This window comes from Symphalangus syndactylus, chromosome 5 (genome assembly GCF_028878055.3).
Source record: "Symphalangus syndactylus isolate Jambi chromosome 5, NHGRI_mSymSyn1-v2.1_pri, whole genome shotgun sequence".
Taxonomy (NCBI): domain Eukaryota; kingdom Metazoa; phylum Chordata; class Mammalia; order Primates; family Hylobatidae; genus Symphalangus; species Symphalangus syndactylus.
This window is the reverse complement of record NC_072427.2, coordinates 63,409,197-63,425,153: the sequence shown is the minus strand read 5'-3', so window position 1 is coordinate 63,425,153 and position 15,957 is coordinate 63,409,197. Positions and strand designations below refer to the sequence as shown.

The window sequence follows — 15,957 nt, the reverse complement described above, 5'->3', positions numbered from 1 at the left end:
GACCAGCCTGGCCAACATGGTGAAACCCAGACTCTACTAAAAGTACAAAAATTAGCCAGGCATGGCAGCACGCGCCTGTAGTCCCAGCTACTAGGGAGGCTGAGGCAGGAGAATTGCTTGAACCCAGAGGCGAAGGTTGCACTGAATCGAGATCATGCCATTGCACTCCAGCCTGGGTGACAAAGCAAGATTCCGTCTCAAAAAATAAATAAATACTTTGTTTTTATTTGTTTAGTTAAAATTAGACACAAACGCCACAATGTAATATAGCAGTTTTAACTTCAGCTGAGCAAAAATACATCTGAAAAACAATTTAAAAGTACAGGTGCCAGGGTCCCATCCTCTGAGATTCTGAACAGTAGATCCAAAAGTAGGAGTTGGGCATCTGTGTGTGGTTTGTTTTAGACCCAGTGTGATTGCCAAGGTCAGGCAAGATTGAGAGTCACTGGTTTAAAGACTTTTCCATGCAGTCTACACATGACAGTTTAAAGAGTCAAGTACCAAAATATTAAGATCAATTATTAAACTTTAAGACCAATATTAAACTTTCCTTATGAGGATTATACTAAGGTCCTTCTGACTTAAAAACTTCATTAAGACCAGGTATGGCGGCTCAGGCCTGTAATCCCAGTATTTTGGGAGGCTAAGGTAGGAGGACAGCTTGGGCCCAGGAGTTTAAGACCTACCTGGGTAACACGGACCCACCTTTACAAAATATATATATATATATATTTTTTTTGAGACGGAGTCTCGCTCTGCCGCCCAGGCTGGAGTGCAGTGGCGCAGTCTCGGCTCACTGCAAGCTCCGCCTCCTGGGTTCACGCCATTCTCCTGCCTCAGCCTCTCCGAGTAGCTGGGACTACAGGCGCCCGCCACCACGCCCGGCTAATTTTTTTTTTGTATTTTTAGCAGAGACGGGGTTTCACCGTGGTCTCCATCTCCTGACCTCGTGATCCGCCCGCCTCGGCCTCCCAAAGTGCTGGGATTACAAGCGTGAGCCATCGCGCCCGGCCTACAAAATATTTTTTAAAAATTAGCTGGGCATGGTGGTGTACGCCTGTAGTCCCAGTTATGCAGGCTGAGGTGAGAGGATCTCTTGAGCTCCAGAGTTTGAGGGGGGCCAGTGAGCTACAATCGCACCATCACACTCCAGCCTGGGCGACACAGTGAGACCCCATCTCATAATAAAAACTTGATTAAAACAGATTACCAGTTTTTCAAAAATTTATATTTTAGACAGAACCTTGGCTGAAGTCTACCTTTGCTCTATGGAAACATGCTTTCTCTATGTATAGTACAAACAAGAGTTTAGCATTTACGATGCTAATCCAAGCAGATAGTAAGCAGTACAGAGAAAATTAAGCCTTCTTCCTTTTGCAGATCCTTAAATTCCCCCTTCCCAGAGGCAATCACCATTAATTTCTTGGGTATCCTTTTAGGCATGTGTGTGTGTATGTATTCAAGACACCTAGTAGCCATCTGTGTGCTTTTGTTTCTTTTATACAAACAAGAACATGCTATACATGTTCTGTATATTTATTTTGTATTTACCAACATATCTTAGAGATCATTCCACATCAGCACATTTGATTTATCTGCATTCTTCCTATTACCTATCTAGTGACATCACTGCATTAATGTACCATTTCTATTTATCTATATTTATGGACACTCAGGTTTCTGGTCTTTTTGCTACTACAATGTCATAATGAACATGGTTTTCATTTATCTTGTACACTTGGGGAAATAGATATATATTCAAAGAATTGCCAAGTCAAAAGAATTGCCAAGTCCAAAAGGCAAGTGAATTTTAATGTGACATTGAAAATGTGTCCTCCTAAGAGGCTGTACAAGTTATTCTCCTACCACAGTCTAATGTCTGTAGTACACGAAAAGGCTTACTCCCCCAAACTTCTATTATGATTTTTTGAGTGAAAAATGGTATCCTGTCATAAGTGATATTGTGCATCTTGTCATGCTTAGAAGCAGTTAAAATAATTTTTCTGTAGAATGCATGTTCATGTCTTACGTATTTTACACATTTTCCCAGTGAATTTTTATCTTTTTCCTGTTGATTTATAAAAGCTCTTTACATAGTACAGAATTTGGCCCTTTTAATTTTATACATGTTGCAAACACTTTCAAAAAGAACATGAAGAAGCTTATTATATCAATATGACTAAAACAGTCAAACTGAAGAAAGACTAGATGCTGGTAAGACTGTGAATGGGTATTACCTTTCTGGAGCAAAATATGGCAATATACATCTAGACCAGAGACTATTTTAAATGTTCATAATCTTTGTCTAAGTAAGCAAAAATATAAACAAGGAAATCATTTTAAAATAGAAAAAAATCCAAATACCTCCAAATTTGAAATCTATTACACATAACGTTATGTCAATAGCAGAGCCAATTTAGTTTTTCAAAAAAAAAAAGTGATAGGGAAATAAAGAGAAAAACGATACATGAAATGAAGAGGAGGAGGAGAAGGATCTGAAACAGGATCTTAATCTTATTTAAGAGTGAGTGTGAGTGTGAGAGTGTGTGTGTATGTACACAGAAAACAAAGACACAATATTCTCTGGGGAGTGAGATTATAAATGCTTTTCTTCTTTATGTTTTATGTATTTTCTAAGATTTCTATGATAAGCATGTAATTTTTGCACATATAAAATTTACCATTTTAATCATTTTTAAGTACACAGTTCTACGACGTCACCATCCATCTTCAGAACTTTTTCGTCTTCCTCACAGAAACTCTGTACCTATTAAACACTAACTCCTCATCACCGCCCTCCTGAGCATGTTATTTTTATAATCAGAAAAAACTATATATTTCTGTTAAATTTCTCCTTTATTCCTACTTGTACCAGAAACCTGTATCACTACAATTGCTAAGCTTCTTAGCAGCTAAGGAAAAAGGGAACCATGATGGATTACATAATTCTCATTGACTGATATTAAGGATATGCCAGTTCCTCTAGTCGGTGCTGCTTAGGTTCCTTTCTGTCCCAATATACCTAAGAGTTACTGTGATCTCCCATTACCAGTGGTTCATTAAATCAGTGACTCACACCATATGGGAGGAAGATGGAGAGTGGTGTATTGGGATGGAGAGAGAGGGCATATAATTTTTATCCCCACTCAATACACACAAGGTAATTTCAATGCCAATACTTATGTCACCACTAAACACACACACACACACACACACACACACACATTTCATCTCTAATGAAACAAACTTTATTAAAACACTAGCGCCTAGGAGGAATATGTCACATGTAATCTTTTTATAAACGGCATAATCTGAAATAGAAATCTTCAATAATAAAAGGTATTAGAACAATTATTTCAAATACTCATTGTTTGTAGAACTTTAAAAACATTATAAAATTAACCTAAAGTAAAAAAATGATGAAAGGAATGCAACACAAATATGGACCTACTATTTATGGTAATTGTTTGAATACAGTATGACCTATATTCCAAATCCCTCCCTGATGAAGCTGGCCACATTTAAAGTGTCCTAAAGGCACAAATTTTATATTTTTTTAAAAAAAGCAACCCTCATTTATCCCTAGTATCCAGAGCAGTTCTTGGTGTAAGAGTAAGTGATCAACAATTATTTTTTTAACAAATTATCATCCAGTGCCTAGTTTCAGAGAGTTTTAAGATTAAATAGAACTTTGGAGATCATCAATTTTAGCTATATAGTCACGAACAGTAACAGATAGAATGAGATAAAGAAAAAATTACTAAAGTACTATATAAATCACAAACACAGGACATTCTATATTGGCCAAATAAATCACAAGTGTTAGAAGGTATACTGGTAAAATTTATACTATATTATACAAACATTTCTGATACAGCTTTGTATTTTAAGTAAAATATTAAAACCTTTTTAATATAAAAAATGTCTAATGCTTCATTAATTAACAAATCTTGACTTGAAAATAATAAAAACCATGTCAAACACATGCATTTAAATGTTCAAGATAACTTACATAGAAGTTTCAAACAGTCCTCCTTCTTTTTTAAACGATCTTTAATATCTCCTGATATGAGTACAGAATATGGACATGCCATTTCTTTTAAAAAGCCACTTATCTCAAGCTGGAAGCTCTCTAGATCATCTCTTCCTTTAAAAAAGAAAAATCATAAAACATTTACTGAGCATTTACCATATAATCCAATACTATAAAATCTACTCGTTTATTTCCATTTTACATTCAATTCTAAATTTTCATATTAAATCCTTAAATGTGTGATCACGAAGCTTATGTTAACAACTGAAATAGTAAAAGCATTATTATGGCTATAATTATTAATTCACTTCAGAGCAAATGATCCATTTCTACTGTATTTCTATATATTCAGAAAATAAATGCAACCATCTAATTAACCCTCAGTGCTTATCTTTATTTCATAATGTAATTATGTAGGCAGTCGTGTTATATGTTTAGAATTCAAATTATTTTACTTTGCGTCAAGTGAACTGTTAGATCTGGCTGGGTGCGGTAGCCCACACCTGCAGTTTCAACTACTCAGGAGGGTGGGGTGAGAGGATTGCTTGAGCCCAGGAGTTCAAGTCCAGTCTGTGCAACATAACAAGATCCCATTTCTTAAGAAAAAAAGGATACCTTTCAAAGAAAAAGCTACTTTTGTGAAGGCACAATTTTTAATTTTTCTTTTTATTATACTATTAATATCCAAAATTCTACCAAAGACCCACAGGACTCCAGTTACTAAGATGGTAATGAACTAAAGAAGCTTTATGAGCTAGTACAGAAGTTTTTAATAGAAGTATTCCTATGTGAATCCATATCCTGAGATACAAGCTTCAGAACACAAATTAGGAATTATATATATAATATTTTAAGCCTTAATTCAACATGAGCACCATTCAAAAATTAAACTTTTAAATAATCAAATTCAGACCCTACTTTTTCCAAAAAACAATAGTAAGGTTTAAGACAGCAGATATCAGAGCTGTCAGGAAGAGAAAAAAATAGCAGATAAATAGTAATTGCTTATAGTTTTATAGCAAATTTAAATATCACTTCTGGATTAATATAAAATTTAATCCAAAAATGTTTACTACCACATACTGAAATTCTTTGGAATATGTGATTTTCCTTTGTACAGTGGGCACATTATTGATAAAACTATAAACCATAAGTTATCAGTTTAGTTTATTATTAAACAGAAAAGTAAATAAAACATAATGGCAATACCAGCAGACGTGATACTTTCTTCCAAGTTGCATAATGATTTTATTTGAGAGCCTAACCAAATACACAGCTCTGAAAACTCAGGTGAAGATAATCCACCCTCTGCCGCCTTCGTAAGGGCTTGCTCTTCTAACAGTGGTCCTTTATACCTAGAAAGGAAGAAATACAAGTTAAAAACTAAATAAGCCAATCAAACTAAAAAACCTCCAACACCCTGTGTCAAGGTCTGCTGCTTGTTTTTGTAAATAAAATGTTATTGGAACACAGCCATTAAATGTATTAATCTACAAATTGGCTATGGCCGTTTCCACACTACAATGGAAGAGCTAAGTATTCGTAACCGAAAATGATGACTACATGGCCTTCTAAAGAAATGGTTTGCTGATTCCTGCTCTATATAATTAACATTTGGCTTTTTTCCTATGTTTTAATATTGTACAGTAAAATTATCTACCAATTTTAAGATAAATACCACAGATATCACAAAGTCAAATACAGCATAAAGTCTAATAGCCTTATATTAATTACAATAAAAGTATGGTGAAAAAAGCACAGACACAAATTACAAATTTAAAAAAGCTAAAGTTGAAAAGAATCTATTAGATCATTTTAGTCTAAACCTTTATTTTATTTTATTTCATTTTTTATTTTATTTTATATTTTATTTTTGAGGCAGGGTCTCACTCTGTCACCCTGGTAGGAGTATAGTGACACAATCTTGGCTCACTGCAACCTCTGCCTCCTGGGTTCAAGCGATTCTCATGCCTCAGCCACCAGAGTAGCTAGGATTACAGGTGCTCGCCACCACACCCAGCTAATGTTTGTATTTTTAGTAGAAAGGGGGTTTAGCCACGTTGGCCAGGCTGGTCTCCTGAGCTCAAGCAATCCACTCACCTCGGCCTCTCAAAGTACTGGGATTACAGATGTGAGCCACCGTGCCTGGCCTCATTTATTTATAATTTTATACTTTTAAACATTGCTGCAAATTGTATTCCACAAGAATCTTAAATTTTCAAAACACTTTATATACTATCTTAACTGAATTAGATAATCAGTTTTCTACTTTTATTGTTCTTTTTGCAACTGAACTTTTGTTAACATTATAAAGTCATAGATAAGATATTTGATGTGTTTTAATCCATCACAATTATTCTTTGATACTCAAATTCTTCTATCTCTGGTTTGTAGTAGCCCATTCAGGTAAGCCAATGGAGCCCTTTGTCTTGTCCCCCGTACTCTGAATACTTTCCTTGCTTTCTACAACAACATCTTCCTGCCTTAGACTTGGAATCAGGCATTTCTCCAAGGAGCCCCAATTCTTTTAATGGTATTTAAAGTACATAATCTGCTACCAAAGGTTGGTCACTGTTTCTATGCCTTTTTCAGAGAAACTATATCAGTTTCATACTGCTATTTCCAAATGGAATTTAGGATTGCAGGGGTTTTACTTATTTTGTTTTACATTTTTATTTATCTTCTCTTACAATGACAATTCTTGTTTTAATAACATTTACAAATTCCTAATATATATTAAAATAGGTATAAATTACATATGGCTTCAGAATAGGAAACCCAGCATTACTACTAACAATAAAATTACAGTTTAATTTTTTTATATTTACAATGTATTCCTGTAAGGATATACAGAAAAACAATTCCCATGTGATTAAACCACCTACTCAATGTATCAACAGACATTTGTTTTGTTCAGCTTTAATTTGTAGGGATTTGTTTCTTTCTATTTCATTTTTGTCTTATAATTATGTAAAACATTAATGCAGTTTCAAAGTCTAACTTAAAAAACAAAGTACATCAGAAAAATCTAGTTTGCAATTTTAATCTTGTATCCTCTAGTCTGTTCCCTCCCTCCCCTACAAGTGACCATATTTATTAGTTTGGGGTTGTCCTTCCATCATGTTTTTCAATATAAATATATGCATTTTTGTCTCCTTTTTCAGATAAAAGGTAGCCTACTATGTACTGTTCTAGTCCTTGTTTTAAACACATACATGCTCACACACACATACATTTACATATAGTAGAGATCAGTATTTAGACATAGTATTCGACCATTTTTACAGATATATACTACCCCACTGTCTGGATGCACCATATTTTATTTAATCGGCATCTACTAAAGGACACTTGGATTGTTTCCAGTATTTTGTTAATATAGTTTGGCAAATTTTTGTCAGTTTTTATCTAGGATAGATTTCTAGAGGTGAGACTGTTGGGTCAAAGGGTAAATAGATACGTAACTTTGCTAGATACTATTAAATTCTCCTGTAGAGGGGTTGTACCATCAAGGTATCAGAGTACCCATTCCCTCATAATTCATCAAAGTTGTTAAAGTTTTGGATTTTTGACCATCTGGTAACTCAGTATAGTTTTATCTACGTTTCTCTTACGAGCAAGACATAGGGCATCTTTGCATATGTTTAAAGGCCACTTGCATTTCTTTTTCTTTGAATTCTCTGGTTATATCAGATGAAGGGTGAGTACAGGTATTTTCAAATCCTCATTTTGTAGGTAAAGAAACCAAGACTTCATGACATTAGGAAACCTGCCTTTATGTAGCAGGCCAGGCACAGTGCTAGGCATATATATATATATATTTCATTTAATCTTTACAGCAATGCTTTAAGTTAGCATTATCCTAATTCTGTAGAATCAGAAGATGGCACTAGGATTTAAATCCATGTTTAACCCAAATGCTCCATCATTAACATAGGTCTTGTTAGACCTCTGTCTACAACTATAAGGAAACTAAGGAAATAATCGGGTCCAATTGATACAGCCAAGTAAAGGCAGAGCTGAGACTAGAACATTATTTCTGCACCAGCTCAAGGCTGGTTCTTCTAAGACTCAGCCTTCCTCTATGTCTTACAATGCCTCTCAATGAGATTTCATAGTAAACATCTTATATCCTCTTACTTGCTTTCATTTCTGCAATAAGGCAATACTCATAAACTCTTGAAGAAATTTAATTCATATTGGTGTAAGTTTTTTTAACTGAAATGTCAATAATAAAAACCAACAAAAAACTGATCAAATCACAAAAAATTCTGAATTTGGAAAAAAAATGTAATCTTTAATGCCTTAGCTCATCAGATGAAGTAAAAATAAAAAGAGGAAAAACTAAATGCATTTAACATACCTGAACATCTAGTAACAATCAAAATCACAATAGTGGCTAACATTTAGAAAGTGCTAACTGCGTGTTGGGTCAGTGCTAAACAAGTTATATAAATTGTCTCATTTAGTTGCCACAATACCCTATAAGGTAGATACTATTATTAGCTTCATTTTACAGATGAGGAAGCTCAGGAAGATAAAGGTAAATAATTCATCCAGGATGGCCATAATCATAGCTAACAACTGTCCCGGAACTGAGCCACACAACCTACCTCTATAGCCCCACACTCTTAGCCTGTATTGTTCTGTCACCATCCAGAAATGTATCTAATTGTCTTATGCAATAGAAGTGTCTAAATATATTCTGCTAGATAACTGAATAAGAATATGAAAGCACTTTTCTGGCTAGAACAGTGCTTCTTAAACTTTTATGTGCATAAGAATCTCCTGAGGGCCTTGTTAAAATAAAGATTCTAATTCAGTAGAGCTGGAATGATGTCTGGGATTCTGCATTTCAACTCCCCAGGTGATGATGATGCTGCTAGTCCACAGACCTCTCTTAAGCAGCATAGTACTTATTTTTTTACTTTCATTTTAAAAAAAAACTCTCAATATTTATCATCACTCCTTCTCCTCTTGCAGTACATGAGAAATTAGAGCAGGCATTTAAGAGTCTATTTATGCTACATTTAGCAACTGTTTAGTGTTTACCGCATTTATTTCATACTTGCTTTGATTTCCAATGCCATTCTGCGTTTACGGAGAATAACCATGCTCCTAGTTTGTTCTATATATTCTTAGTTAATCATCAAAGTGCTACTGTTATTCCAAACACTGGGAACATCTCCCCTAGGCCTAGGCCCTCCCCCAAAGCCTCATACCCTGGAAGCATAGTTGCTGGTCTGACACTACTTCAAGCTGGGTGATCCAAATCTTCAGTCCATTAGGGCTGCTGGCAACTCTGCTCAACAATACAACCAGGAACTAATTTACTTCCTATTTTCATCAGCCAAGAGATAAAACAGAAGACCCTTTCTTTTCCCATCATTTACCCAATCTATTGTCTTTGCCCCTCATCCAACTCTCCACCTCTCTCTGCTTCCCAAAAATGTCCACTATCTTTCATCCACAACACGGTGGATATTTTGCTATACTGTCCATTTCTTCTCAGAAAGATTATTCCTCTCGTTTTCACTCTGGATTCTCCATTTTGGACCCAAACTGAGAAGCCCAGAGCTGCTGCTAGGAGACTGGAGCCAGGGTATCCAGGGGGGCCCATTCCCGGGCGCCCACACTTGGTACAGGCCACCTCGCTTCCCAGCCCAGGGAGGAAAGGAGAGGGGGTATGTAAACAGTTATGGGAGTTGGGAGTCTCAGGAGTTGCAGCAAGCCCGAGCCCAGGCCCCCCAGCCCAGCCCAGACCGTGGGCTCACTGGTTCTTCCACCCAACTAGCCCGCACCTGTGCAATTAGATGGAGCACAGTTCCATCATCACCCAGGCGCAGGGGAAGATGCCCTGGTGCTCACCAAGCAAGGCCTGGTCTCCAGGTCCTCCTTAAGAAGCCCCGTGGATGTAACATCTTCAAGGCCGTTTTCTGCTATTTTCACACCCAGCATGGCTAGTCAAGCTCTTCCACTGAGCTCATGCATATAAGGAGGAAGCCAACACCACTGCTAAGTCAGATCTGCTCCAGTGTCTCCAGTACCAGTTTTATTGGGTCCCAGGGACGTGCCTGCTCCAAGGTGACAGAGGAAGATCAAAGGAGGATCTGTGTGGTCACTGACCTGGATGAAGCCCTTGTGCATCTTTAAGCCCAGCAACAATGCTAGCTTCACAGTGCCTACAAAGATTGAGGAGACCACTCAAGCAGGTTTATGTGCTCAAAAGGGCTCACGTGGAAAGAGACGAATGAGAGAACTCTTTGAATGTGTTCCCTTCACTGCCAACCTGGCCAAGTATGCCAACCCTGTGACGGATCTGCTGGCAGGTGTGGGGTGTTCCGGGCTCACCTATTCCATGAGTCCTGTGGTTCCACCAGGGCTGCTAAGTCAGGAACCTCAGCCGCCTGGGGAGGAACCTGAGGAAAACCCTCATCCTGGACAACTTGCCTGCTTCTTACATCTTCCACCCAGAGAATGCAGTGCCTCTGCAGTCCTGGCTTGATGACATGGCATATACTGATCCCGGTCTTTGAGAAGCAGAGCAGAGGACGTCTATACCAGCCTTGGTTAGGTGCGGGCCTCTTAGCCTTCCCTGCTTCCAAGCAGTGGTCATCCCATTAAGGGTCTTTCCTACACTGTGCCTTTAGGATCACCTGACGGACAGAGTGAAAGCTGGAGCACCTCACCACATGGGCCTGGAAATAGTGAGAAGTGATGGTAAAGAGCTTTGGAACAGCTTAGATGCCAAGTAGGCAAATGCCAGACCAACAATACCCAGAGCTACCTGCTCCTGAGTTGTTGGGTTCCCGAGATGTGTGTGTGAGTGTGTGTTCTGCCATGAACTGTGGCCCCAGCATATAGCGTTTCAGTGGGGGAGAAGCTGAAAGTCTTGGTCTTTCAAGTCGTCTCCTCTCCTGTCACCCTAAAAGCCATTGAACTGGCCGGGCGCGGTGGCTCACGCTTGTAATCCCAGCACTTTGGGAGGCCGAGGCGGGCAGATCACGAGGTCAGGAGATCGAGACCACGGTGAAACCCCGTCTCTACTAAAAAATACAAAAAATTAGCCGGGCGTGGTGGCGGGCGTCTGTAGTCCCAGCTACTCGGAGAGGCTGAGGCAGGAGAATGGCGTGAACCCGGGAGGCGGAGCTTGCAGTGAGCCGAGATCGCGCCACTGCACTCCAGCCTGGGCGACAGAGCGAGACTCCGTCTCAAAAAAAAAAAAAAAAAGCCATTGAACTCTACAGGGATGAAAACTATTGAAGACTCCATTGCCAAACCATGGCCTTTCCTCAGTGTTATAAGGCCTATGCCAAGGAAAAAGGAAGGGTATGCCTTTGGGTGCTCCAGGTACACACCTTTCCAAAATCTTTCTCCAGCCAGCTGCTGCAGACAAAAATAAGACATTTGTGGGAAGATGAGGACTTGTTTCCAGGCCAGTACCCCAGTGGGCATCAGATCTTATGACCCAAAAGCTACACTTGCCTCTAGCTAAGTGCCTGGCATGGGCCCTTTCTGTGTCTCCCCAAGGTTGGGTACTGAGCTCCCTTTCTCATCATCTAGCCATAGTCTCAAACCTATGGGGAAGGAGGTTTTCTCCCCACCCTGGAAGAGAACAGATTACTGATTTCTGTTCTTTTGACTCTGTTTGAAAATTCTCTTTCTAAAAAAAAAAAAAAAAAAAGTAAGATTGTTATTCCTACCATCTCTAGCTTTAATTATTTTTATTTTCACAAATTCCTTAAGGTCAGATAGTAGGGGTTTTGGTCTCCTTTCTTACCAAAATAGCATCATTATCACTGCTCTCCCATTATCTTATAAATATCTCCTGTTTTCTTAAGGCAGAAGCCACTCAGATTTGCCACCCATTCACTTGTGGTTTTCATCTATTACCTCTTGGACACTCCCCAACATCCCCTTTGCTCAGTTTTTCCCTCCACCTCTATTCTTGCCATTACACTGAGTTTCTTTAAAGTCTGTATGTATACCCTATCTCACACCCTGAGCTCTCAATTCCAACCTGCACATGTCACTCAGCCCCCCTTGCACCCTTGCCATTACCTGCAACCACTGCACCTCCAAAATCACTTATCCAAACATGTGGCTCCCTGACCACAACCTCTTATTTATCCTTCCACTTGCTTCTTTGACCACTCACCTATAACTATTCTTTGATATCATCATTACCTCCATTCATTGATCCCTCTGCATTCTGCATATTTACCAACTCTCTCCTATCTTCACATTCTTCTGTATCCAATTTAGATTCTAAGGTGCATCATTTCATTTTGGTGCTCAATAAATACCAACTGAAGAAATTAATCTGTTGGGACGTGGTGGCTCACACCTGTAATCCCAACACTTTGGGAAGCCAAGGCAGGAGATCATTTGAGGCCAGGAGTTCAAGACTAGCCCGGGTATCATAACAAGACCCTGTATCTATAAAAATTTTTTAAAAATAAAAGAGAAATGAATCCTTGAATTTTAATATCCAATCAATCACTAAGTTCAGTAATGTAGTTGTTTCCATATCCACTGCCACTAAGCAACCATCATTTCTTTCCCAGACTATTAACTAAATTCTCCAATCCATTTTCCACCTTGCTGACAGATGTAACTTTCAAACTAGACATCTAATCACTCCTTTTTTATTTAAAATTATTCAATCACATCCCATTGCTGTTATGATCAAGAATAAAATCCACAACACAGCCTAAAACGGGCTGCATGCCCTGATTTTCACCTAACTCTTGAATCCAATTTCCCACCACTCTGCCCCTCACACTCTGCCTTCCAGCCACATTAGCCTCCTTCCAGTTCTTCTAATATAGCAAGCTCCTTCACATTTCAAAGTCTTCACATTTTCTTCTCACTGCAAGGATATCTTTGTCCCCCTTTCTCATCCATTCAACCTCAACTACTTAACTTCTATTCACCCTTTCTATTTCAACTCAAATGTCACTTTCTCAGGAGTCTATCACTAACCCGTAAGACTTCTTAGATCCTCCTGTTATATCACCCTGTTCCTTTCCTTTGACACATTTATTATAGTTTATTTTTATGATCATGTCTGTTTCTCCACTAGATTATAAACTCCACAGGGGCAGGAACCAAGTCTATTTTGCTCACCACTGACTCCTCAGAACGAGGTCCGATATATAGTGTGTTCAATAAGTATTTAAAGGAAACTTCTCTCCACAGTAGTGTTTCTCAACTGAGGCTGTGAATCTTTTTAAAAATATGCAGGTCTGTACTGTACCTCTGAAGATTATGATTTGGTCAGTCTATAGTATATATCAGACTGGAACAGTTTTTCACAAGTTCCACACGACTCTGTGTACTTCCAGCATTGAGATCTACTATTCCACAAAATCAGAGACTATCAGAACTGAAAGAGACTTCTAAAATCATCTGCTCCAGCCCTCTCTTTTCACAGATGAGAAAACTGACTGACTCCTAGCCTATCCTGTTTTCACCTGTATCATTAAATTGTCCTTTCACATAGATTTTTCCCTTCAAATGCCTCCCACTAATTTATTTTACATGACAAACTGAAGTACCTTTGCTGATATCCTCAATACCTTACAACAGAAAATGTATTATTCATTATCTACATGGATATTTGAAAACACAGTGTTCCATTACAACACATATTGTTAAATAACTACCTTTTTCACATCTTATTATCATAAGAGAATTCAAACTTCAAAATGTTGCCCTCATAGTTATTCCAGGAAAAACTAATTTTGGAGTGTGTAAACTGTTTTACTTTCCATGTTGAATAATCTGACTAATTTTCCTTGATAAAAATCAAGACTATAGAAATAAATTTTCTAAAAACACTTACAATATGAACAATAAGTTCAAGAAATGAAGAAAGAAGAAAAAAACTGCCTTTTCCTTTTGCATAAACCATTTATGAGATCCCAATATTCTTACCTGAAGTACTGGGAGCGCAAACTGTTTGGAGCCTAAATAATTCCACTAAGTATTTTCAGTTCTTGTTTTAGTTCCTTCTTAACCAAGTTAAGTGAGAACTTCCAAGGGACTTCACAGAAGTAAAAATGCCCCCTAAATAATCAATGGCACTGTTCTTTCGTTTGACAAATATGTATTCACGATCTACTAAGTGCAAGACTCCGTAACCCTGGGTCACTGCAAAGTAGGTATTACCAGGGTTCAACTAAAGAAACAATTGATAGAGGGGCAAATGCAGTTTTAGGGAAGATAAAGTGGGGTGTGGGATTGGTTCAAGCTTCGTAAGAACACTGCAAAGGCACAGCTTCCCCTATCAAGAAACAGCAGCAGGTAGCAGGGCAAACAAATGTGCAGATGGCTCCAAGCTCTTTATTTAATGTGCACTGTATGACTCAACTATCTGGTCCTATGCTTACTGCTGTGGACTCTCTAAGCTTTTCTTCATTCATTTACTCATTCATTCAACCACTATTTACTGTAAGAGACTCCGTTCTAGCGTGTGGCTGGGAAAACATCGGTGAATAAAATATGCAAAGCATCAGTTTTCCAGGAGCTGACTTGGGGAGGAGGAGGAATAAAACGAGGGAGAAGGAGAGCTCAAGAGACAAATGAATGGGCAGGACATGATAATTTGGGATGGGGAAGACCTGTGTGGAAGAAAACAGGATGAGGCTGAGGGGGAGACTACGAACCACCACACTTGTTAAGTATTAACATTACTCCCACCTGCACCCTGATTTCTCACAGCACTTACCATCCTACATTGTAAATACCCGTCGGCAGCAGACTTGCAGCCTGCGCGACTATGTAAGCCAAAAGTAATCTGAAAACTATCTTTTTCCCTTGCCTAGGAGAAATTTGCAAGCGTAAATATGTGTAAATGAATATACAAGCTAATATACACGTTGACGAACGGATGAAATGGTTGAAAGAACGAACTCGCAATGAACTACAACACTTTCACGGATCAAAGTAAAAGCCATTCGCCCCAGAGCCCCAAGTAAGCCACAAGTTGTCCATTGTAGAAAACAACAGTCCTCAACGGCAGCTCAGGTTCCAGCACCTCCCTCCAGGCGCCACAACACAAATATCACCCGCGGGCTCGGGCTCGCCCAGAAAACTGGTGCTAGAAGGGCCGCTCCGCGCCACCCGGCGGATTCCTGCAACAGAGTTTCGAGGCAAGAAGTTTGGAAGAGGGGGCCACGAACCCCAGCTCTCCGGCCCTGCTCCACCCCCCAGATAGATTTCTCTCCCGCCTCCCGCTTAACTCCGTCGGCGCCGGAGGGATCGAGGCAGGGAAGGAGGCCTACACATGGCCGCCCAGGCCCACAGAGGCCCAAGGGAAGTAGGCTAAGCAGCCGGGCCAAGGAGAGGTTGCGTTTTCAGGGAAAAGCGTCTCCAAAAGCACTCACCCCAGCGCCTCCAGTGTGTCCAGCACGTCTCCCTCCATCGTTGGTTCGGGACCCAGCTCCGGCCCTCTCATGGTCCTTTGGCCCAGAGCTGTTCGGCGCTCTAAGTATCCCGCCGGAAACTAGCGTCACCGCGCCAAGGTTCCGGTCCGGGTCTCGCCGGTAACTGCCTAAGAGCACATCTGAAGAAGGGCGCAAAGGTTCCCAGCCCCGAGGCAATGGACACTTGATAATGCCTAAAACCGCTGCGTGTAACGATAATAATTTTTTAAAAGAATAGTAGAAATAATAAATAAATAATAGTAATAAAGAGGTCTCTGTGTTGGGACTTTTCTGTGTGTTCCAATAAATTTTAGCAAATATCGTGGTATCTAGTTGATCTCAACCTATCCGATTCCAGACCTTCTTTTTAATAACAGAAATCTGAAATGAAATTATAATTATCTTCAGCTAAAATTAGTAACTAATATCACATGCCTACACATATAATTTTTAAATCAATATACACGACGATGCGTCAACTTTAAGGAAAAATAA

General features: G+C 39.0%; 1 protein-coding gene across 1 annotated transcript in view; it reads right to left on the bottom strand.

Annotated features, from left to right (window-relative positions):
* The window catches only part of FAM98B (family with sequence similarity 98 member B), a 33,209-nt gene extending 17,643 nt beyond the window's left edge, over positions 1–15,566 (bottom strand). The window contains exons 1-3 of the mRNA XM_055278657.2: positions 15,424–15,566; positions 5,243–5,388; positions 4,013–4,147 (exon numbers count right to left, since the gene is read on the bottom strand). Coding sequence (XP_055134632.1) covers positions 4,013–4,147; positions 5,243–5,388; positions 15,424–15,494 — 352 coding nt within the window. The 5' untranslated portion in view covers positions 15,495–15,566. The remainder of the gene's footprint in view (positions 1–4,012; positions 4,148–5,242; positions 5,389–15,423) is intronic.
* Between the last annotated feature and the right edge of the window lie 391 nt (positions 15,567–15,957).